Below are 25795 nucleotides of genomic sequence, written 5' to 3'. Positions count from 1 at the left end.
GTCAAAACTATCGCTGTACTTTGTAAAGTGTTGTTTTTCCACTTTTAGCTTTGACAGAGCCAGGAGTTACCTAGTTAAAACAGGCCATAATAATGGGCAGGAAAAACAGCAACAAACTGAAATTCACTCTTCACTACACAGCACAAAAATCACAGTCACAGTTTCATATTTAATGTGGAATCACTTTAAGTATACAATATTTCAAAAGATCCAGAAATTAGTTAAGAGATAAAAGCCAGCAGAACAAAAATACAGGAAATCCAAACTACATCTTTGACCTTTTTAATCCTAAATTTGAGGGTCACATGCCTGAATAGACAAGTTTTAGCTTTATGAGGAAAGAAACTTTGGTATGGAGTTAAACTAGCTACATGAATAGCACCTGTAGCTTTCAAAATAAATAGTAATGGCTAACTAGACACCATGGCAGCAAGATAGACTCCTATTAAAAAAATAAAAATAAAAAATAAGGACAAGCACGTGTTTGGAAGCTATGCCTGGACAACAGAAACTACTGCAATTTTTTTTTTTAGTCATTTTAAAGCACACACTAATTATTCTATTTCTGACACTGAAATTATTTAAAAAGTTTTTCTTAATGAGATTGCTTTCATTTTATTTGCTAACCATTAATATTCACTCCTTTTAAAATTGCACTCTGATGCTTGAAGAACATTAAAATTTAAATAAATTAATTAAAATATTAAAATTTTTCTTTAAGATTCCCTCTATTTTCTAAAATATTTTATTTGCATTGTATGGACCCATGCTGTTAGCAGTAGGTGTTGCAAGACAAAAGTATCCCCCTACTCCAAAACTTGTTTTATTAAAAAGGTCAAAGATAAATTAAACCACAAACTACAAACGGGAACAGAAGTTTTTAACAAATGGTATCAGAAATGGTTTGGCAGGGGGGTCGGACCTGATGATCTCCTTAGGTCACTTCCAATCCCTACAATTCTGTGATTCTGTGAAATGACAAATGATCTTTGTGATGGCTGATGCTCTCATACAGCCTGTGATTAAGTAGATACCAGAATGTTAGTCTATGTTATCTATGTTTTATGGGTTTGCAACAAAGTATAATACACATTGAACAGAATAAGTGAAACTTCAGTTTCCAGTATATAATGAATTTAAGTCATTTAATAAATTTTAGCTTTTGAGTGTTCCACTTCAGTGCTGTTACAATAAATCACACCTGCGTATCAGAGCATATATCAACAGCATGATGTAACTTTACTTACACCACTGCTATATTTAGCTTTTTGAAAGAGACATAAGCATACACTATAGCCACATCAAATAATTTTCTGGTTTTTTTTGGTGGTGTTTTTTTTTGTTTTGTTTTGTTTTTTTCTTTGATAGCCTTCTCTTAGTAATACTTCACTTTTAAATTTTGATTTATTGAAAAAAAAATCACAGAAATTTTATACAGGAATAGCTATAAGGAATAACTTACAGGCACTGATATGACAAATATCTATTTTTAAGGTCTAAGAGGCATTAATATTATATTGACAAAGCTGATTGAAAAGAATGACTAACTTTGTCCAAATAGGAAATGCCCGTTTCTGCTTATATGTTAAGAAATTCAGAAAGTTATTTTTTGGCCTTGCTATGTCACAAAGTCTATCATACAAAGAACTACGCATTTAACCTAAAATGATAGTTTTAAAAGCCCTTCTATTAAAAACAAAATCATGCTAAACTTTGATCAATTATGTAGCTGCTTTAAAACTGTTGCAAGACCATAATGTATATATTAGCTTTTATACTGCTAATGCAAAACTAACAGCAAACTTGATTAGATTAACACAAATTTGTTTTAATTACACTGTTATATCACACTAAGATGACAAATGCTACAAGATTGGCAAAAGCATTTAATTCTGAGCACTCAAATGGCAGGCTAATTCTGTTGTAACCCCTTCACATTTAGGGAAAAAAAGTATAATCCTGCAGTCTCACTTTACAAAAAAAAAAGTTCTGTAAAATATTAATTGGGAGGGGAACAGTTTATACTATCTAACACAAAGTAACTTATACAACTAGTGTCAAGGGCAAACAAAAAAACCTTCTAAATAAAATGTCAAAATACACATAGCAACAGAAGCAGAAATGCTGCATTAAATACAGTCAAGATAAGACAACACACTTGTTAATAAAAAAGGTCAAAAAAGAAGAAAAGTTACTGAAGTTAGCAATACATTTAAAGGAAACACAATGAGGGGGAAAAAAAAATCAATCTATTTTCTCCCCAATGACAGTTTCCATTTGTAGTCTTTCCATCCATAATTTGTGTGATACAGCACATCCATTACAATGTTCAGAATCTCACAGAAAAGCTAGGTTGTTCTAATTCCCGAGCTGGTTTTGGATGTTTTAAACAGACATTATTATGAAGTAAAAGCAAGGCAACAAATGGACTTTTTATCACCTTCAATCTTAGCATAAATGAAAAACTTTTTTTTTTTAAAAGTTATCATAATCTTTTTTGTCTTTTTTCCCCTCTGCTTCAAATCCATCAACCCCATCACTGTCCCTTCTCCTTTTACGATTGTTATGGATGTTGAAGCGTTGATTCATCTGTGGTAATGGATCCATTCCTAAAACTTTGTGTATTTGACGGAATGCAAGGAGTCTCAATGCAAACTACAAAAAGGGTAGAAAGAAGATATTTCAGTTAGAAACAAATGTCAATTTTGAGTACTTTGTCAAACAACAGAGAAGTGGTGTAAGATATCATCCTTAGCTCTTACTATCCATCCTCTTCTTTTCCACAGCATCAACACAGTAATATATGCATGTTACATTTGCTATCTCTGTACAAAGCCCAGCATCTCAGCTTCAAAATAATATGTTTTAACTGTTGGACTAGCAAATGAAGCAGCCAAGGCTTTTCACACATCCCATTACATGCTAGTAATCTTTGGCAAAAGGATCAAACAAACTCGTAGAGACAGTGAGCTATTCAGCTGCAAGCATGAGTGGTCAATACTATGAACAGAAACAATAAATATTAAAATTTAAACATATTTATTTGTATGATCTTAAGTTCCAACAACATTTTAAATCTAATAGAATACTGTTGTAGGCAGAGCATCCTTATGGATATACATGTATATAGAAAGGAACGTTCCAAACTTGTCACATTTATTTCAGTGCAAAACACAACACTGCTCCGCATCCTCTCCTGCGACATTTTCATTGCCTAGATTAAGGCTCATCATCTAAAAAAAATGGACTATGTTCTTATAAGAAAGGAAAATTCACATCCACATAGCCTCATTCAGAAAAAACACTAATGTCTTCAACTTTAGTTATTTTACACATATTTTCCCTTACCTGTGCACTTGAAGTAATATCTTCTCGTTGCTGATCTGTCATTACAGCAAGTGTATCAAAAGGATCTCTCTCACAAGGGTCCAGAAGGCCAGGACCACCTAGAATGGTTAGGCTAATTAGTAGAACATCTATACCTTATTTTGACCAAGACTATATATTTTATATTACTTCAGCATAAGTACATTGATCAAATTCAACTTGCCTTTAAGGATGATTCCTGAAGATATACACTCAAAAACTCTTCTAAGTGCATCCCCAGGACTCTGTGGTCCAGTAGCACTGCTGATTGCTTTTTCCACGAGCAACTCCATAGCCTGTAACAACAACAACAAAATCCAGTTAATTCAGAAGACTGATTGAAACAGAAAAAAAAAACACACTACTGTTGTTCAATACAGAACTTTCCATAGAATGGTTTGGGTTGGAAAGGACCTTAAAGATCATCTAGTTCCAATCCCCCTGCCATAGGCAGGGATGCCACCCACTAAGACCAGGTTGCCCAGGGCTTTGTCCAACCTGGTCTTGAACACCTCCAGGGATGGGGAATCCACAACCTCACTGGACAACCTGTTCCAGTGCCTCACCACCCTCTGAGTGAAGAATTTCTTCCTAACCTCTAATGTAAATCTCCCCTCTTTTAGTTTAAAACCATTCCCCATCGTCCTGTCATTATCCAACTGAGCAAAGAGTTGCTCTCCATCTTTTTTATAAGCCCCCTTCAAGTACTGAAAGGTTGCAACGAGGTCACCCTAGAGCCTTCTCTTCTGTAGGCTGAACAGCTCCAGCTCTCTCAGCCTTTCTTCATAGGAGAGGTGCTCCAGCCCTCTGATCATCTCTGTGGCCCTCCTCTGGACCCACTCTAACAGATCAACATCCTTCTTTTGATGGGGGCTCCAGACCTTGATGCAGTACTCCAAGAGGGGCCTCACAAGGGCAGAGAAGAGGGGGACAATCCCCTCCCTCAACCTGCTGGCCACTCCTCTGTTTATGCAGCCCAGGATGCAGTTGGCCTTCTGGGCTGCAAGCATGCACTGCTGGCTCATGTTGAGCCTTTTGTCCACCAGAACCCCCAAGTCCTTCTCTGCAGGGCTGCTCTCAATGGGTTCTTCTCCCAGTCTGTACTCATGTCTGGGATTGCCCTGACCCAGGTGCAGCATCCTGCAACTTGGCCTTGTTGAACCTCATTAGGTTCACTCAACAACTTTTGACGTAGAAATTTTGAAGAACATCACAGAACAATTTCAGTTAAAATGGAAAAAAAAAAAAAAAAAAAAAAAAGCATATTTTGTAAAAGTGCATAAAAAAGACTGGTGCAAGATTAACACTGGGTACCAATACAGACATGCCTCTTCTCATCACAGATTGCCCAAAAGTTGTTTTTTTTAAAAAATTATTATTATACATTAGTAACTATACATGTGCAGATAGCCAATTTGTCCAACAATTTCTTGGGAACTCATGAAAAATGATGGGTTATCTAAACGTGGCAGCCAGATGAATAAACAGCACACAGTGTATCTAATAAGAGTAAAAGAATATGACAAAAAATCTATTGTGTTTTCTATAAGAACACAAACTCAAATCATCAAAAATATAATGGTCTTTTGTTTGAAGTTTAGTTTAAATGGTTACTAGTTCCTCAGATTAACAAAACTGAAGCTCACATGTTTTTTTCCTGGACTTAGCCTAACACTAACTCAGATGATAAACAAGCGTAAAAAAAATCTTATCAATCAACAGATTTTCAAAAATGTACACACCAAAAAATTTTAAATGACGGTTTAAAAAGGTGTATTTTAAATACTATTTTTTCCTCTGTGACTATTTCCATTGTTTCCTTTTATTAGACGTTTTTTCAATAGACTGTAAAAAAAGATTTGCAATAGTAAGGAATAGCTTTCCTTAGCTGTTTCAGCATTAAGATGTTTCACTACCACTTCATTTGCAAGTTTCATTTTCAAACAATGTCTTTTTTCCCCCCTTCCTCTGAATTTACACTTTTTCAAACGTTGTCTTTTATTTTCACTAAAAGTAAATGCCTATTCTGATGCATGCAGTAACTATGGGCAGTGTTGATTACAATTCTTCATTAAGGGTGCTCATTCCTAGCCCAGGACAATGACCTGGTGTTTGTGTGCATGAAAGGCTGGATTTCATGTCAGAAAAATCAACCTTGAATAATCATTACTTCCAACTTGTAGGAAATTGACAAAATTCTTCCAATTTATTTTTTATTTTTAGGTATATAGGGAGGTCACTACTAATTGTGTTTAAACTTCCTACTATTTTCTATTATTACAAACACTTAGGCTCTTTTTGAAAAGCTCCTTGGTTTGTGACAGGCTTCTAGCATACAGGTCAAGAGAAGTTCTATATTCAGAAAAGTCTGTTTCTTCTATCTGAAATTCCACCTGTGACTAGCAGAAATTACAGATATTTAAAATCACAAATTTTCATTCTGTCACTGCTTTTGTCAAGTAAGACTTTGCCAATAGACCAGAAGAACAACTGACTACACAGACTTCAGTGCTGATCCATGTCACTGACAATGCATCCCAGCATTGTCAAAAATCAATTCAGCAAACCAGAGAAGCACTCTTGTAGAGAGCAGAGATGCAGCTAGACTTGACACACACCTCTATTCCCTTTCAGATGTGCCTTAGAACAGACAATGTGACAAAGAAAAAACAACGTTCTTTATTCTTCATCTTCATGTGTGTTGCAGGAGTTATAATGGTGCTTTCCTGCAAGCACTCCAGTTTTTATTCTTTGGCATTTCAGCATCACAGTGATAATTAAGAGGACAGTTACACACTTTTCTAGCTTCTTTTAAGTTTTATTTATACAGTGCATCTTTCAGAAATGTAGCACAGAAACTGGCGGGATATATATTTCTATTAATACTTTAAAAACATATATAATCTTTTCTACATTTTTCCAGAAATAATATTATCAGAACTAATTTAATAAAATCATATGTAAGACTAACACATTTCTCATTCAAAGAATGCCAACTTAGTGCTCTTCTTGTCAAAACCAAAAAGTTTACACTGGGAAGCAGCATAGTGCAACAGGATTGGGTTTGTGAAACAAAACGGTCAGTTTATCTACACACATTTCTGAAATTTTCTTTCAGACTAATTTTGGCTGGTCCACAGATTGGAAAACAAATTACATTCCTGAAGAGCATCTTTTAAAACAGTCAATGCAAAAGGAATGTTTGAAGAATGCTCAGCTGCAGGAATTATCAGAAGTAAACAGGTTGAACCTAGAGATCTTTTTCTAAGTGACACTGATTAAAGATACTAATTTTGACACATCCACTGACTAGTACTGTGGTATTTCATCTTGGAGAAGGGTCACAATAACAATCACAGGAATTACTGTGATTTGTTCTTTTACTTTAAGTAACCTTTCTGTTATCACAGAGGTATCTGGGCACAGCTGACATCACTTTAAATCAATTTCAGTAAAACCCAAGGAATTTCTAACCACCAGTAGGTGGTAAAAAAAAAAAAAAAAAAAAAAAAAAAAATTCTTTATATACAGTTTAAAAAAACAACACCTGAAATCTAGAATAAGAATGCTAAGCACAAAGAACTCAAAAGAACAAGAAAATTCTTTTGGAAAAAAAAATCCAGCTCCAAATGACTAAATTTCAGAAAATTAAGTTTTTAGAGGGACTCTCTACCTGTAAATACAAGCACAAAAAGCATATTACTTCTTGAAAAAGTCTACGTTTAACTGCAGTAACACTTTCCAGTGCCCTACTTGTAGTACCATGTGTATTGAAAAGACTCATTCAAAAAGAGTATTACTCACCCAGCTTGGGAAATCAGACCAGGTTGGAACACGGTGACAGAGGTCACGAAGAATACGTATGATAATCACACAGGACTGCAGACCATTAGCTCTAGCCTTGAGAGCAAAACAAAATCAAATTAATCAATCCCAGCACCTACAGCAAATAGGCCTTGTTGAAAGACTAAAACACCACTGTTCAATGGAAGCTCAGATACAAGACTGATACAAATCATTCAAGTTTATTCAGTGAGCTGCCATTTACAGCAGTATTTTATACAGGGTTAGTAATTTAAAGTTGTAAAAGTCAAAGTGCGCAGGTTATACAAGAATAACATTTCTTGATCCCCTGTACACTTTGACCTATGTTCACTTATAACAATAAATACAGCATCTTACTATATTAGAAATATAAAGAATAAAGTAAAGGTCTAAGAAATAGGTATAGAGACTGAAAGGTCAAGGGAATCTGTTTGGTTTCTTTATTGTACCTTTGCCAGAATGCAAAGTCACTAAACCAAGCAGTTGTTTCTCACCTTTCATTCCCTACACTTAATGCACTTAAAGAAATGGGAAAAAAGTCTTAAATCTAAACACAAAGCTTTAAACACATATTCCATCATTTAAAGCAAAGTTACTCTGCAGCCTTATGGAATATATAACAAATATACAACGTATGATCACCCCAAGCGAGTCAAACTTTCAACATCGCCTTCTCAATGACCAGAAAAAAATCATGTCAAACGAGCAATTAACTGCATAAAGCAGTTCCTCCATACTCAACTTTCTACATTTAAATTTAGGGACCAGAAAAATAATAAGTATTATTAGCATGAACAACGCTGAGTGTTTTCACACAATTAAACATTTATATTGCAACTGAACTAATCTCTCATAAGGCTACAAGAAGAAAGTAAAATGATGTTCCGAACCTGGAACCACTTAGCGTGGCGTAGAGCAGCCAGAGCGTCAAGGCATTTTTGCCTGTCCAAGACGTCCGGTGGGTCTTTCACCATACCCGAGGTTACATCTAAAATGGATTGAATTGGCAAAATGCAGTGAGGAATGGGTGTTTGACCAGGTGAGCAAGACAGTTCCTGAAAGTAGCTTCAATGTCACACATGCCATTTTAAAGTTTAAACCTTTGTGAAACAAGTGAAAATGTTCCATACAAGGTATTCAATTAGGATTAGTGTACCAACCCAGCATGAAGATCAAGAGCATAATAAACTTTATTTAGCTCTCAGGTTATTTTCAAATGCATTGCAGATTATGCAATGCTTAGTGCTTCTTTATTTAAGCTACCACTGGAAAAATATATATCTGCTAAAATTAAATAGGGAAGGAAGGATGGTTGGACACAGTGCACCAGCACAGAGAACACAAGACAGAAGGAACACAAAAATCCACTTTAACCAAGTAGTAATATTAAATCTTAGTTTCTTGCATATTTTAACTGCTACCTGTTATTTGGGACCTAGTCCTCAAAAAAAGTATAACAAATCTCAAAAGCACTAGATGCTTAGTAATTATGTTATTTTTATTATACCTTAACCTTAGAATGCAATGATTTTGCTTTAAAAGCTAATTAAAGGAATCTGAAATGCTCTTCAATATTACTGAGTTCACTACCTTCTAGTATCCCCTCTTACTCAAATTCCTCAACCCATAATATATGTGCTCCAATATAACTTTGGATGTAAAGAAAGATCTGAAAGGGGACTGCTTTACTTAAGATTCAGCAGGAAAAAGAAAAGCAAGGAATAGTATAAAAAAAAAAAACAAAAGCAGAATGTCTGAAAGAAAATATAGAATATCTCATATATTAAATATTCAGAAAATTATTTAAGTTACCAAGCTGATTGCTTTGTTAGCTAAATAGAATAGATCACAAGATCATTTTAGAATTGGTTTAATCAACAAAACAGGAACCACTGAACAATCTGAAATGGTATTTTCAGGTTACTTAAAATTATAAGGATATGATGCAGTAATCAGCTTTAACATATCTTTATTTTATTATTTATGAATTATTGTGACTAGTAACACAAAAAAACAGTAGCATGACTGGTAATATACCAGATAAGAAAAAACGAAAAGCCACGTCTCAATGGTAGTTATTTCACAGCAATTGACTGTGAAACTGTATGGTTTATTGCAGCAAGATACAAATTTAGGTTAAGTCAGAGAACCAAATTAAAAAAAAACAGAGAGACTTATGAAACAGGCCAACATGGAGAAAATTTTAGGGATGCTGCAGAGACAGCTCTGAAGCTGCCATATACTTATATACAAATATGTAATGAACAGTAGGGTACTTTTTATTATACTGAGAGCAAAAAAGCTGTAAATGAGCACAGTGCTACAATTTTCCAGTATTATAACTGAATTTAATCTAAGGTACTAGATTTAGGCATTTTTATATGATAGTCTTATTGCTCTGCACAGGGTTAAAAAGAGAAGGATTTCAAAATAAGAACCTAGTTGCAAAGAATATGGCTATCTTCTCTCAAAGATATTCAGACTTATGGACCATATGTTAAAGTGGAAAGAAGAAACTAACAAAACATTTACAGAGCAAATGACGACATTTAAATTGGTTCATTTAAAACAAAATCAAAAAACTCCAAAAAAAAACAACAAACAACAAAAAGAAGTCAACACAAACCAATACAAGAAAGATGCATTGCAAAATTTTATCACAATAATTCACTACGTAATTTAAAACTTTGATTACTTGACTTCTAGGTCTCAAAAACTTCAATTTGGAAAATAATTTTACTAAATCTACTACATTGCAAACACACAGAAGTGCACTTAGTGCTGGAAATGTCAATCTAAAGTGTACTACTACTAACAGAAATCATATGAATACCCTTGAAACTAAAAAAGACTGAAAGTCAGAAGTTGCCAAGACACCTATTGAACAGAGAATATATTGACTGAAAAAAAAATAAGGGAACTCTTGTAATATTTAATCTGTGAATTTTTGCATCTATTTTACATTTTAGGATTAACCTTTTAAAGACTATTTAACTAAATTCAGACTCCTAACCTACCACCCTGTAAAAGCTAAAAAACAAAACGGAATTAATTTACAAAACACAATCATGAATTCTCACCCTACATATTTATTAGTAGCCTAAATATAAGGGGTTAATCTTTGGTTATACATGCTGTGTCCACACTACTTCTTCATTAAAAGTTAACAGGTATATTAATTTTGGTAAGTTTTATTATGCAAAATACATATTACCCAGTCAACTATTTCAAAACTAGTGTGAACACTGCTTAATTCTAAGAGAAAGACAGAGATTAAAAGGAAAAAAAAAAAAGCCAAACACAAAGAAACAGGAGATGCTAGGACAGCCAAACTCCCCTCCTTTATAAAGTATAGCAGGTGTGACACTGAGCTTTAGAAAACCTTGGTCAAAAATCCTTCCGATGTCTTGGCAGCAACCCCTGACAGGAATCAAGTCCCTCTGCTAGAAGGCTTTGGACCGGGGCTGTTAGCTAAGGATAGAAAAAACACATGCACACACATACGCGTTTATACATATGTACACTTTGTTTGCTGAAGGAAAGATTCCACAGCAGGGGGTTAGATCACTTTGAACATATCAGATTTGGGAAACTGTCAAATGCACAACACTGTAAGGAACAGTAGCTATGCGGTTAACAATTTTATTTCACACTATTTGTGTTTTCTTTTAGCCCTTTAATCATGTAACTGTATTATTACACATCAAACACAATTCTACTCCACGTGCAAGTTTCAGTCTCATCTTTATTCAAACCGGTTCTTCCGGTAAAGCCTTCCTCATCACCTGAACTAGTTCCCCAAGCAAGCTAAAAAAAAACCAACTTTAAACCATTGTAAGACACGGAGCATGAGAAGCTGAAGCAAGAAAAAACACACACACATATACTTGTTAACTCTACAGCAAATAAGAAGCAGTCTTCATAATAAGGCCATCTTTGCTGCAATAATTTGCAATTGAGTCTTGTATTTTCTCGTTTCAAGAGCAAACTACTGCAGATCCATTTTACAATGCTCAGTGTTTTGAAGAGAAATCTACTGATTTGGCTTGCCTAGAGGCAGTACTGTATTCAGTAGTGAATAAACTCATAACGATCATTTTAACTCAAGTGTGGGTCAGACAAAAAAACATTTGTTTCCTTTAGGAGGCATAAATTAAGGGATTGATCATAGGCATTTTAAATCTATTTTTAGTCCACTTCATAAAATTTTAGGCCAGAAACAATTCCATTGAAATTGTAGCAGGAATCAATACTGCACTTTTGTACAGTACATTAAAATTAACATAGTGTTTCAGGTTAACTTTTTTTAATGATTAATCTAATTTAATAATCAAAGGTTTTAAGTGAAAGTATTCTTTATGGACTTAAGCAATATACAAAGTCTGATTCAGCACAAACAAACCAAGAGTCATGTAACACTTAAGATTGCAAAAAAACAAGTAGTATTGGTTGGGTGTGACAGTAAATGTACAAAGCATTTATAGCTAGGTATGATGTGCACAGCTTAAAAATCATGTACAAAGCACTCAAATACTCTTCAGAAGTCATCCAAACTACAGAATGAATCTTGAATTTATTCTGATTACATACGATGACTTTGTTAACACAGTTTGCTTTTGATGCACTAGTCACAGCTACAGAACATTTAGTAATGCAGTATAAAACCTCATGTATTTTAGAGGACATGTAATGATGAGATGAAATAAAAAGCTGTGGCTTATATAAATATGTATATACACAAGCACATGCATACATAAACACAATTTTTTTAAACCTGCACGAAAAATGTTAAGATAACCTGATTTCTTATTTGTAGGTTCATTATAATACACCAGAACACTGTTTGCCATTGTGGGAATAGAAATGTGTTTTTTGCAGAGAGTTACATTGTTTAGAGGAAAGGAATGTGGTATTGAGATATGCTTACACTGATAATAAAGCTTGGCAGACTACCTTGTAAAATGCAGACAACCAGACTCCTTAGAGAGTTTCTCAAAATTTGGGGGCTCGTCCAGGATCCAGTCACCTACCGGGGAGCCCCACCGCCACAGCAGCAGGAAGGCATGCCCCACTGATTTCAGTGGTCCTGTGCATCGACGGTGGCGGTTTGGTGGAGAGCTGACAGAGGCCCGAGGCTGATTAAAGAGACAGGATCCGTGAAGTAGTGGGGAAAGGAAGAACGTAGGCACTCCAGGTTTTAAGAATTGATCCGGTAACTCTGTGCACAGACCAAGGTAAGAAATATTAAGTATTGCCTTGGGGGTTGGGTGAGATGCTGTGTGATGTGTAATTCAGATGTACTTTTGTACGAACCCAGTGTGGAGTCCTGATCCGCAGTTCCATAGCTCCGTGAGGGGGGTGGCTGGAGATGGATGAAGGGTGAGATAAGGGAGAGAAAGGAAGAGTCTCGGGAAATTTGGTGTACGGCAAATCCTTGCACGGGGAAGTACTTGGCAGGACACCCCCATTTTCCAGAATCGGAACATTAGTGTGTGGTACCCTACAGGAGGGAAATTTCTGTAGCAGCACACTGACAAGGGCTAGGAAAAAGGGGAAATATGAGTTCCAGGGGACAGGGAGATATCCCTGGGGGAGTGCCTACCAACAGTTCTTCCTAAAGAATGATAAGCAATTGGAAAAATAATCCCCAAATTAGAGGAGATTATAAAAGAAAGAAAAAAAAAGGTTAAATATTGTGTATCGGTCTGGACAAAAGAACCAATTAAGGAAACAGCAGTATTTTGGCCAAAATATGGGTCTGATGAAAATTCAGTCTTTAACTCTATATGTAAACAATAAGATTCCTTTTTCGGAGAAGGAGCCAAGTTATGCTCCCTATAATCCTAATATTGCACCGGTGGCAGCAGCAGTCACTCCAGGAAGGGAGACAGGGACTGCAATTAACACTGTCCCTAAAGAAGGATCGTACTCTAGGCTGTGGCAAGAATTAGAACAAGGTAGAAGAGATATGCAGAATTTTGCCTTCCCTGATACTAACAGTACTAACACTAACTGTGCATCCTCTTAGGTGAACTCCCCCCCCCGCTCCTTAACAGCAGGGAGGTGTTAAGGGTTTTAAGAAGGAGATGAAGTCTTTATCTGAGGACCCCATCAGGCTAGCTGAACTATTAGACCAGTTCACAGAATCACAGAATCACAGAATTTCTAGGTTGGAAGAGACCTCAAGATCATCGAGTCCAACCTCTGACCTAACACTAACAAGTCCTCCACTAAACCATATCCCTAAGCTCTACATCTAAACATCTTTTAAAGAACTCCAGGGATGGTGACTCCACCACTTCCCTGGGCAGCCTGTTCCAATGCCTCACAATCCTTTCGGTAAAGAAGTTCTTCCTAAGATCCAACATAAACTCCCCTGGAGCAACTTTAGCCCATTCCCCCTTGTCCTGTCACCAGGCACGTGGGAGAACAGACGAACCCCCACCTCGCTACAGCCTCCTTTATGGTACCTGTAGAGAGCGATAAGGTCGCCCCTGAGCCTCCTTTTCTCAAGGCTGAACAAGCCCAGCTCCCTCAGCCGCTCCTCATAAGACTTGTTCTCCAGGCCCCTCACCAGCTTCGTCGCCCTTCTCTGGACTCGCACAAGCACCTCCATGTCCTTCTTGTAGCGAGGGGCCCAAAACTGAACACAGTACTCGAGGTGCGGCCTCACCAGAGCTGAGTACAGAGGGACAATCACTTCCCTAGACCTGCTGGCCACACTGCTTCTTATCCAAGCCAGGATTCCGTTGGCCTTCTTGGCCACCTGAGCACACTGCTGGCTCATATTCAGCCGACTATCAACCATCACTCCCAGGTCCTTCTCCGCCAGGCAGCTTTCCAGCCACTCATCTCCCAGCCTGTAGCTCTGCTTGGGGTTATTGCGTCCCAGGTGCAGGACCCGGCACTTGGCCTTGTTGAACTTCATGCAGTTGGCCTCAGCCCATCGGACCAGCCTATCCAGATCCTCCTGCAGAGCCTTCCTACCCTCGAGCAGATCGACACACGCACCTAACTTGGTGTCATCTGCAAACTTACTGAGGGTGCACTCGATCCCCTCATCCAGATCATCGATAAAGATATTAAAGAGGACCGGCCCCAGCACCGAGCCCTGGGGAACGCCACTAGTGACCGGCCTCCAACTGGATTTAACTCCATTCACCACAACTCTTTGGGCCCGGCTATCCAGCCAGTTTCTAACCCAACGAAGCGTGCGCCAGTCCAAGCCAAGAGCAGCCAGTTTCTTGAGGAGAATGCTGCGGGAAACGGTGTCAAAAGCCTTACTGGAATCAAGGTAGACCACATCCACAGCCTTTCCCTCATCCACTAAGCGTGTCACTTTGTCACAGAAGGAGATCAGGTTCATCAAGCAGGACCTGCCTTTCATAAACCCATTATGACTGGACCTGATCACCTGGTTGCCCTGCAAGTGCCACGTGATGACTCTCAAGATAATTTGCTCCATGAGCTTCCCTGGCACTGAGGTCAAACTGACAGGCCTAGAGTTCCCCGGGTCTGCCCTCCGGCCCTTCTTGTAGATGGCCGTCACGTTTGCTAGCTGCCAGCTGACTAGGACCTGCCCCAATAGCCAGGTCTGTTGATAAATGATGGAAAGCAGCTTGGCCAGCTCCTCTGCCAGTTCTCTCAGTACCCTCAGGTGGATGCCATCTGGCCCCATCGACTTGTGCACATTCAAGTGCTGTAGCAGGTCACCAACCATTTCTTTGTGGATAGTGAGGGCCACATTCTGCTCCCCATCCCCTTCCACCAGTTCAGGGTACTGGGTATCCAGAGAACAACCGGTATTGCCCCAAAAGACTGAGGCAAAGAAGGCATTAAGCATATTTTCCTCATCTTTTGTAACAAGGTTTCCCCCCACATCCAGTAAAGACTGGAGATTCTCCTTAGTCCTCCGTTTGGCGTTGATGTATTTGTAAAAAGATTTCTTGTTGTCTTTAACGGCAGTAGACAGATTGAGCTCCAGATGAGCTTTGGCCTTTCTAATTTTGTCCCTGCACAGCCTCGCAACATCCTTATAGTCCTCCTCAGTGGCCCGCCCTTGTTTCCAAAGATTATAAACCCTCTTTTTTCTCCTAAGCTCAAGCTGCAACTCTCTGTTGAGCCAGGCTGGTCTTCTTCCACACCGGCTTGTCTTTGGGTACGTGGGGACAGACCGCTCCTGCGCCATAAAGATTTCCTTCTTGAAGAGTGCCCAGCCTTCAAGGACTCCTCTGCCCTTCAGAACCGCCTCCCAAGGGACTCAGCCAACCAGTGTCCTCAGCAGCTCAAAGTCAGCCCTCCGGAAGTCCAGTATAGCAGTTTTACTGGTCCCCTTCCTGGCCTCGCCAAGAATAGAGATCTCGACCATTTTGAGATCACTCTGCCCAAGACAGTTTCCGACCACCACATCTCCAAACAGTCCTTCTCTGTTTGTGAAGAGAAGGTCTAGCGGAGCACCTCCCCTGGTAGGCTCACTAACCAGCTGCGTCAGGAAGCTATCTTCCACGCTCTCCAGAAACCTCCTAGACCGCTTTCTCTGGGCCGTGTTGTGCTTCCAGGATATGTCAGGGAAGTTGAAGTCCCCCACGAGAACAAGCGCCGACGATTTTGCAACTTCTGTCAGCTGCCTCTAGAACTCCTCATCCATCTCCTCATCCTGGTTCGGCGGTCTATAACAGACCCCGACCAGGATTCTAGCCTTGTTTGCCTTCCCGCCGATCCTACCCAAAGGGACTCAACCTTGTCATTCCCAGCCTCGAGTTCCACAACATCGAAAGACTCTCTAATATAGAGAGCCACACCACCACCCCTTCTGTGCTGCCTGTCCCTTCTGAAGAGCTTATAGCCAGTCATTGCAGCACTCCAGTCATGAGACTGGTCCCACCACGTCTCCGTGATGGCAACCAAGTCGTAGCCTGCCTGCCGCACGATGGCTTCCAGCTCCTCCTGTTTGTTACCCATGCTGCGTGCATTGGTGTAGATGCACTACAGCTGGGCCATTGCCTTATCCCCTGGCCTTGCCATTGTTCCCCCTGGCACAGCTCCAACAAGCCTTGTTTCAGCCCCGTCCCCCTTCTTACCTAGTTTAAAGCCCTCTCAATGAGTCCCGCTAGCTCCTGGCCCAGGATCCGTTTTCCCCTTAGAGACAGGGACCTATCTGCGGCCATCAGGCCGGGTACTGAGTAAAGCGCCCCATGGTCAAAAAAAAACAAAATTTCTGTGCTGGCACCAGCCTCTGAGCCATGTGTTTATCAGGTGGGCTTTTCGTGTCCTATCAGTACCCCTCCCTGCCACCGTAAGGATAGACGAAAACACCACCTCTACTCCCGCTCCCTCCACTAATCGTCCTAGCCCCCTAAAGTCCCGTTTGATAGCCTTGAGGCTTCTCTCTTCAACGTTGTCACTGCCAGCCTGGACTATCAAAAGAGGATAATAGTCAGAGGGGCGAACCAGGTTGGGAAGCTTCCTGGCAACGTCCCTGACCCTGGCCCCAGAGAGGCAGCAGACTTCCCTACGGGTAGGGTCAGGCCGACAAATAGGGCCCTCTGTTCCCCTGAGAAGGGAGTCGCCTACAACAACCCGTCTTTCTTTCTTGGTGGAAGCAGTCCTGAGGCATGGAGTTGACTTCCTCCCCCTACCCTCCTGAGTAGGCTTCCTACCTCATCCTCACCCACGGGTCTCTCAAGCTCCAGGGCCTCAAATCTGTTGTATAAGGGCTCCTGGGAAGGCAGGGCTGGAAGGGGAGGGCATCGCCTGCGAGGTTGAGTAGGGACCTGTCTCCATTCCTCCTCAACTCCCAGGTCCCTTCCCCCTGCCTGATGGTGACAGGGCAGGGGGTCCACCCCCATTTGGGGTGTCTCACCCCGGTACCTCTCCTTGAGGCCCTGCAGGGAGTTGCTCCACCAGTCTAACTCCCGCTCGCACTCCCTGATAGCCCTCAACCTCTCCACCTCCTCCTTGAGTTCTGTCACCATGTGGACCAGGTCATCCATCTGCTCACACCTCAAATTTAGTCCCTAGGACCTAATTCATACACTTGGGGGGGGGGGGGGGTAATTATATCTATACTAAGTATGTTGTTTACAGGGAAAGAAATGGGAATGATCAGGAGGAGAGCTGCTATACAAGAATGGGAAAGAGCTCATCCTCCAGGACCAGGGGTAATACCGGCAGGGCAGAAATACCCACTTGCAAATCCTGGCTGGAATAATAATAGTGTGCAACACAGAAATCATATGAGAGACTTAGTGTCAGAATGAGAAAGAATGAATCTTGCGGACCTGGTATCCCAAGGGCTCTTGAAAGTTAATTTTGCGATTAAAGCCTGGCAAGATACACAGAAAATGCTCCAGAAGGTAGGGAATGTAGTTTTGTTTGTTTCTTTCTTTGTTTTTGTTTTCGTGGATGTGCTCTCACAGAGGCACGGACTGTATTGCTCATGGCTTGGCTCTGGGCAGCAGTGGGCCCCTTTGGGGCCAGATGAAATTGTCCCTTATCTGCCACGGGGAGGCTTCTGGGTTTTTCTCACGGGGGCTGCCACTGCAGTTCCCCCCCCCCAAACCTTGCCATCAAACCCAATACACTGGGGAACAGCTAGGTCATTACTGACTTGTAAAGTATCAGGGCTTAAATTCACTAATGAAACCCTAAAAAGTGATGGGGGCAGAAGGGGCTGGGATAACAGTGCCACCTTTGGGGAATACCAAGCTGAGACTAGGAGATAAAACGATCACTGGGCAATTATTGCATGTACCCAAGGCAGGGACTAACTTGTTGGGAAGGGATTTGATGATGAAATTGGGCATTCAACTAGTAAATTGTTAGGCTGGAATAACAGTGTTATTAATGGAGTGCTCTCAGGCCCTGAGAGCAAAGATAATATTCACCTCTGACTGGAAAGACCCTGAAATGGGGGCGGAAGCAACAATATAGGTGGACAATTTTACCTCAGGGGTTTACAGGGCCACTGATTTATTTGGGCAAGTTCTAGAACAGATTTTGGAGCAATTACAACCTCCCAAGGAGGTATCAATGTTACAAATACGTGGATGATCTTTTATTGTCAGGACAGGAGAAAAGAGTTGTGAAGAAAGCTACTAACAAGCTATTCAACTTTCTGGGAAAGCAGGGCTTGGAAGTATTGAAAAATAAATTACCAAATCTATAAAGAGAAGTCAGGTATTTAAGGCATCTAATGTCTGAGGGAAAACAAAGAATAAATCCAGAGGGGATTCAGGGAGTTGTTGAAAACTAAGAAAGAACTAAAAAGTTTTACGAGAAAGATTTTTTTCTTAAGGAATCAGGAGCCACAAAGTCTGAAGGAAAATGGATACTCCCTGATGGAAGAGAAATGCTGAATAAAGTGATAATGAGGCAAATATTAACTGTTTTACATCAAGAGTCATTGGGAGGTGCAAGCAATGTGTGATGTTGTGCTAAGAAAGTATGTCTGTGAAGGAATATACACTTGAGTGAAGCAAATATGCAGTGGATGTACCATATGTCAAAAGGTACATAAGAAGGACATCTGTAACCCATCTAGAGGGGGACAGGAGCCAGGAATTTGTCTTTTTCAAAGTATACAGGTAGACTCTACTGAATTACTTGTTTGTCCATGTTGACCACGTGACTGGAGGGGGGAAAGCTTTACTGCAAGGGTTAAAGCAGGCCTTAGAGATTGAGTGGGATTTTCACAGCCCCTTGGCAGCCCTCCTCTTCTGGGAAGGTGGATCGAATGAATCAGACATTAATGAAGCAATTAACTAAACTAGTGTTAGAAACCCAACTTCCTTGGGTAAAATGCTTACTGCTACAGGTTCAAACAGCACCAAGAAAGGATATAGGAATTTCACCATATGAGATGCTGTTCAGATTGCCCTATTAGGGCAGAAGGGATGAAATACCACAACTTGAAACAAGAGAGTTTTCTTAAGAACTGTATTCTGGGGTTGTCCTCTTCTTTGTCATCTCTCAGGACCTGTGGGTTGTTGGCTCAAACCCCACCTTTGGAATTCCCTATTCACCACCATCACCCAGGAAACCGGGTCCTGATTCGGACCTGGAAAGAATCAAACCTCCAGCCTGAATGGGAAGGACAATTACTAATCACCGAAACAGCCATAAGAACTGCGGAAAAAGGTTGGACTCACTATACTCGAGTGAATACATCCATCAACCCTGGTACCCGGGAATCTGTTCCTACAGAAGACTTGATGGAAGTTGAAATTGAAGAGAAAAATCTCATAGTGGACTGTGAGCAGGATAAAAGCTTACAATTGTAAACTAACCTTTTATTTTCACAGGTAACTAACGAGTGTGATTTGTGATTGAGAGAAAGGACAGACCTATAGCGAATTGCAGTGCTCCCAAGGGGTTTTTGTTCTAGTACTACATATATCTTATTCTTTGTATTGATAATTATTTGGAAACCTAAGGGTTAAAAATAACGACAGGGAAAAATCAACTATTAATTTTGTTTCCAGTGATTGTAGGCCTCAGACAAGGCCTTGGTCAATTGGCAACTTGGAAAAGGCATGACCAGATAATAGCAAAAACGGGATACCCCATCAAAATATGGGTGAATGTGACAGTTATGAACCACAATTCATCACGTTTGATGCTTGTGAGGTGTTAGCTTGTGGAGATTTAAATGCCCAACGACAATTGAGCAGAGAAAACAAATAACTGGGAGAGACCCAACAGCCAGATTGAGAATGGCTGTATGGAAACAATCCTCTATTGCCATCAGAGAAAGGGAGAAACTCAAGGAGAAAACAGGAGGCCCTCTTTGAAATGCGGCAGTTCAAACATTTGAGATTCAAACAGGGTATGGGGATGTGAATGCCTGGATAGAATGGGTCAAATATACAGTCCAGAATCTCAACCATAGCAATTGCTATGCTTGTGCCTCAGGACGACCGATTGCCCAGATAGTGCCCTTCCCATGGGGGTGGACCAAGGACTCCCCGGGGATGCGATGTATGTTTGCATTGTACCAAGAAAAGACTGCCTGGGGAAATGAGGCCTGTAAGTCTCTCTCTTTGCTGTTCCTTGCGTGATAGGGATATCAGGGCTCCCCCTGCATTCTCTACAGCTATAGGTAACCATACAGCTTGCCTGTCACGGCAGGGTGTGAGTGCTACCTGGCATCTGGGAGAATTTGCCTTGTGCTACCGAGGACTTGATGGGAAACTGCTCAAGACTTGAGATCCCCAGGGCAGATCTCTGGTGGTACGGCTGAGGGAAGATCTTACAGTCCACCCCACCATCCAATTGGGGAGGCACTTCTGCACTTGTTCAATTAGCTATACCCTTCACCCTGGCATTTGAAAGAGAAACATCACAAATACCCAGAAGAAGTAAAAGACACTTAGGAGTATAATTTGATGACAGAGTATACATAGATTCCATCGGGGTGCCTAGAGGAGTTCCTGATGAACAGAAAGCCAGGAATCAAATTGCTGTAGGGTTTGAATCAGCATTGTTCTGGTGGGTGTTACATATGGAGTAGTAATTCTTGTCAAAAAAATGGTTGATATTAAAAAAGAAGGGGGAGATTTGGGAGTGTGGCCATGGGGGTCGGAAACCCCAGGGTTGAGATAACATTAGACTCTTAATGATGAGGCCATCAGGAATATAAAAGAGTTTAGAGGGAACAAAGAATGGTGATTCAGGAGGCTCCATGCAGTCTCCAGTTTCTTGTTCTCCTGCCGTTAAGGCATGGAAGTTGCTGGGTGTTTGCTGTTGCTGTTATATGCGAAGTTGTTTGACCAATGAAAAGCTGTTTTTGAAAAGGACTGCTGTGGGGAGAAGGGTATAAGAGGGGAGCCTGAGCCTCAAGATAAAAAAAGGGAAACACGATGAAGTTATGTCATCAATAAAGAAGTAGAAAGAAGGAATGAAAAGGAAAAGGCTTACAGAACAGAGACCAGGATGGGAACAGGCACATCGATCGCCTCATGAAGATAGGTTTGGCCAAACTCAGCAAACTGCTCAAAGAAGCTCGTACTGAAAGTCGTTGGAAGTAGGCACACTGGAGCTGGGAAGAAGCTCGAGCTGAGAGAAGTGGACCCGCGCACACAACTGCCCCTGGCTGGTAAGCAGTTGCACATTATGGGTAATCATACGTCCTTAGAAACAAAGACTGTCCTGGTAACCTTACAGCTTATTCCCTTTATTAACAATCAGACAGTTTATGATCCTGAAATATGGGACCAAACTGAGGTCAAGGTGTGGGACTCTGCAACTAAAAATGGCAAGGTTACGACGGGATTGCTCGGCACCTGGCGAGCAGTCTCTGAGGCCTTAAAGAGCCATGTGGGACCACAGTCAGAAATGTGTGGCTTGCCAGACAGTGAGGGAGCTGTGGGCTCCTTTACTGATCCAACTGCTCTGCCATCAGCCCCTCTGCTGCTACAGCCATCGAAGGCTTTTGCTGTTACGCCCCCTGGTGACCTGGACGTGCCTTTTGACCCAGGCCCTATTGGCCTTGAAAAGGAGATGGATATGCTTTTCTTCCAACTGGGAAGAATGGGGTACATAAGGCCCGAAGGCCGAGTTGCTTGACAACTTAAAGCAAGACATATTGTTCAAAAGGAATGGAAAATGGAGACTTGTTTGTAGTCAAGAAAAGGAATGGAAAATGAAGACTGTTAAGTCATGGAACTTAAAGGATTGTTTGTTACCTTTTCTGATTGTACATATGTATAGGTGTACTCGGGTTTAGTATGTAAAAGCTATGTTCTTTATATTTAGAATGTTTGATGTTCGTGTGTGTGTGTTGGTGGAGCGCAGACTCCCCGCACACCCAGCGCTGTTTCCTTGCCTTTTATACCTTTTATAAATATTCCTTTTATAAATATTACTAAATTCATATTGTGTTGAGACTTCATTTATAACATGTGTAACAATCAATAAGAATGTGGATTAGATTCATTATATTTATTATAATCAGCAGAGATTCATAAATTATACAAGGGATGTGATAAAAAGTATTGCTGAACAACTAGGTGCCACCAGCAAAATGGTTTAGGAAAACAGAATAGCATTAGATATGAAGGAGGTGTGTGCGCGATGCTGGGCAACCATTGTACTTTTATCTCTAACAATACTGCTCCGGATGGCACAGTAACTAGAGCATTGCAAGGGCTTACCACCCTTGCCAGTGAATTGGCAGAAAACTCAGGAGCAGACACTTCCATCACCGGATGGTTGGAATCTTGGTTTGGTAAATGGAAAGGGATGGTAGTGTCCATATTTACAACCTTGATCATAGTAGCAGGAGTTTTGACAGACATTGGTTGTTGCATTATCCCCTGTGTAAGGGGACTTGTCCAGCAGTTAACTCAAACTGCACTATTGAAACAAATGACCATGGAGCCACCACCCTACTCAGATAAGATGATGATATTAGAGGAAATGGAAAGCAAAAAAGTGAAGAAGAGGAAGATATCTACCAAATTACACCTTAGAGAAAAGTTTTGCAAAAATCAACAGTTTATAATGAAGAAAAGGGAGGAATTGTGGGAATAGAAATATTGTTTTTGCAGAGTTACATTGTTTAGAGGAAAGGAATGTGGTACTGAGATATGCTTGCAGTGATAAGAAAGCTTAACAGACGACCTTGTAAAATGCAGACAACCAGAATCCTTAGAGGAATTAGGCAAAAATCACCGTGTAAGAAACATTACCACCTCAAAGAGTATAAAAGTCAAAAGAAATTTGACTTATAACAGGCCGGCAACTGAAAGCCGGGTCTTGTGTGTGAAGCACCGGATAGGACAGATTGTGAACCTGGATTACCCACTCAGTGGGGAAACAGGGGAGGGTCCCGGTCCTCGAGGAAAAAAAGTATATAAACTGTGTTATGGAACTAGTAGGCAGGCTCTCCTGCTTGTGGGGCGCCCGCCATTGCAATCGCAAATAAATTACTACTTCACTGAGATCCTCGCCTGAGCCTAAGTTGTTGGCTACGGAGTATTTCTCACACCACGATGTCTTTCAACTATGAAAATACAGGATTAAAAGGAAACAAAAGTTAATTTTATCTGACCCGTAAACAAAAAGAACCAATGAACTTCAGACATTAAACATGCTTGTTGGCTTAAAAGCTTTTGGAGCTTTGAAAGTGTTACAGAACAGAATCTAAAGCAACACTGCTGGCACCAGAGAAACTGTGGACTTCAGAAATGTAAATTGATTTATAAGCTCCACCTTCTGCTTCAGCTCAATGACAAAGCCAATTCTTACTGTACAAGTCTGGGTTCGCCAGTTGGACAGAAAACTGATTGTAATGCCAGGAGCTTAAATATACTCAAAAAGCACTCCAGACCAAAAAGCAACCTCAGAGAGCTGGAAAAAAATCACACTGTCTTTTAAGGTTAGAAGCACCATTACCATCAAAATTATTACATAAGTGTATTTTAAGTGGTACTGCTAATTGGAACGTGTAAGTGATGGTAATACTGATCCAGTTTAAATCCAAGACCATATGATTTGATTTTCTAAAAGGATACAATCTTTATCTTAGGACAAGACTGCTCTACAAAGCCAGTTTATAGCCATTTGCTGTAAAATACCAAGTTTTTCAAGTAATTTTGTAAGAGGGGAAAAAATAGTCAAGTTTGTACCTTTTCCAGAAAGCTGAGGTTGGACATAAAAGTTACAATTTCAAAAAATTAAATAAATGCATCATATAAGCATTTATTTTTAACCAACTGTTGACTACTGAGACTGGTTGTTGAAAAACAAGTTTTCAATGGGTATTAGTTGTGCCAGCATGTTACCTTCCAGGACCTTAATGCCATCTTAAGCAGAATAGTTAAGCATATAAAATACATAAGAAAGAAGTAACATCTTCAACAACTTCCCAACCTCTATCCCTCATGTTCTTCTCCCGAATGACTGGAGATGTCAGCGTGATAGTAACTTGCATTTTGGGTTCCAGACATGAATTTAAAATTATTGCTGCTTCTGGGACTGCACACTTGATATCGTATTTCTCAGGACTTATTACCTAAATATTGGGAAACAGATTTCTATTAGCACCAAGAAAAGTATGGAGAAGAAAATGGACTTCAATATAGTCTTTTCAAACAGAAAGACAGAAATGCAGTATTAATTATAAGCAGCAGGTATCTCTATTCATAAAAGTCACAGTATATGCAATTAAAAATATATATACATATGTACAAAGATTTGTGGACTTACTGTTATCAAATCATTAATGAAAATACAAAGCACTCACCAAGCATGCAAAAGAAAAGGGAAAACTGTCCATAAAGGAAATTCATACACCAAGTAAATTATGTAACATGAACAGCATTTAAAATAAAGAAAAGCCTCAGTGCCACTTGAAACAGCTACTGGGTATGTTTCCTGTTCAAACATACAAGTCTTTAAAAAGCACAAAGCTGCAGTGGTTCCCCTCCTTCCAGCTCTCACTTATAGGTTGGGTACTGCTAGGCACATTCTATACTTGGCTGTCGCAACATCCTCAGATGAGAACAAAGAGCAAGATAAACACCAGGGGAAAACATAAGAATAACAAGGTAGTAATTCTTAATTGGTTCTTGCTAGTGATTTAATAGTTCTAAATATCTCAAGAGGAAGCTATAGGCACCTCTGTCATCTCCTTTTACAAACTAGAAGTCAGTTCTCCACAAAGACAGACCAAGATGTGCAATTTTTAGCTTTTCTTGCTTTGTAACTTTTGAGCAGGACCCAAAATTATTTCCTAATTAATTTGATCCTGCTAATGCTTCTACCATGCCACTGATTCTGCCAAGCAATTTACCAGACTACTGAAACACTGATGCTACAAGCAACCCTTCTATAATGAAGGTGGGCAGCGTTATATATTAAGTGGTAATTCGTGTCGAGAAAATGGTTGATATTAATAAAGAAGGGGGAGATGTGGGAGTGAGGCTATGGGGGTCAGAAAAGCCCAGTGGTTGATGGTAACATCACTCTTAAAGATGAGGCCATCAGGAATATAAAAGAATTTAGAGGGAACAAAGAAGGGTGATTCAGGAGACTCCATGCAGTCTCCAGTTTCTTGTTCTCCTGCCATTAAGGCATGGAAGTTGCTGGGTGTTTGCTGTTGTTGTTATATGCAAAGTTGTTTGACCAATGAAAAGTTGTTTTTGAAAAGGACTGCTGTGGGGAGAAGGGTATAAGAGAGGAACCTGTCCTCAAGATGAAAAAAAAAAAAGGCAACACGATATAATGAAGTTATGTCATCAATAAAGAAGTAGAAAGAAGGAATGAAAAGGAACAGGCTAGCAGAACAGAGACCAGGATGGGAACAGGCACATTGATCGCCTCATGAAGATAGGTTTGGCCAAACTCAGCAAACTGCTCAGAGAAGCTCGTACTGAAAGTCGTTGGAAGTAGGCACACTGGAGCTGGGAAGAAGCTCAAGCTGAGAGAAGTGGACCTGTGCACACAACTGTCCCTGGCTGGTAAGCAGTTGCGCATTATGGGGAATCATAAGTCCTTAGAAACAAAGACTGTCCTGGTAACCTTACAGCTTATTCCCTTTATTAACAATCAGACAGTTTATGATCCTGAAATATGGGACCAAACTGAGGTCAAGGTGTGGGAC

At 40.2% G+C, this 25795-nt stretch overlaps 1 protein-coding gene across 3 annotated transcripts in view; it reads right to left on the bottom strand.

Moving 5' to 3' along the window:
* Positions 1-2402: 2402 nt before the first annotated feature.
* Positions 2403-25795, bottom strand: part of LOC116501453 (zinc finger RNA-binding protein-like) — a 66901-nt gene continuing 43508 nt past the window's right edge. For 2 of the 3 annotated variants that reach the window (XM_032207026.1, XM_032207027.1), the window contains exons 15-20: positions 24064-24205; positions 8082-8179; positions 7171-7266; positions 3551-3662; positions 3349-3446; positions 2403-2655 (exon numbers count right to left, since the gene is read on the bottom strand). In XM_032207026.1, coding sequence (XP_032062917.1) covers positions 2476-2655; positions 3349-3446; positions 3551-3662; positions 7171-7266; positions 8082-8179; positions 24064-24205 — 726 coding nt within the window. In that variant the 3' untranslated portion in view covers positions 2403-2475. Of the gene's footprint in view, positions 2656-3348; positions 3447-3550; positions 3663-7170; positions 7267-8081; positions 8180-24063; positions 24206-25795 lie in introns of those variants that run through there. The other variant, XM_032207028.1, reaches the window with a different exon arrangement.

Source organism: Aythya fuligula, chromosome W (assembly GCF_009819795.1).
Source record: "Aythya fuligula isolate bAytFul2 chromosome W, bAytFul2.pri, whole genome shotgun sequence".
Taxonomy (NCBI): Eukaryota; Metazoa; Chordata; class Aves; order Anseriformes; family Anatidae; genus Aythya; species Aythya fuligula.
This window is presented reverse-complemented; position numbering and strand designations above follow the sequence as displayed.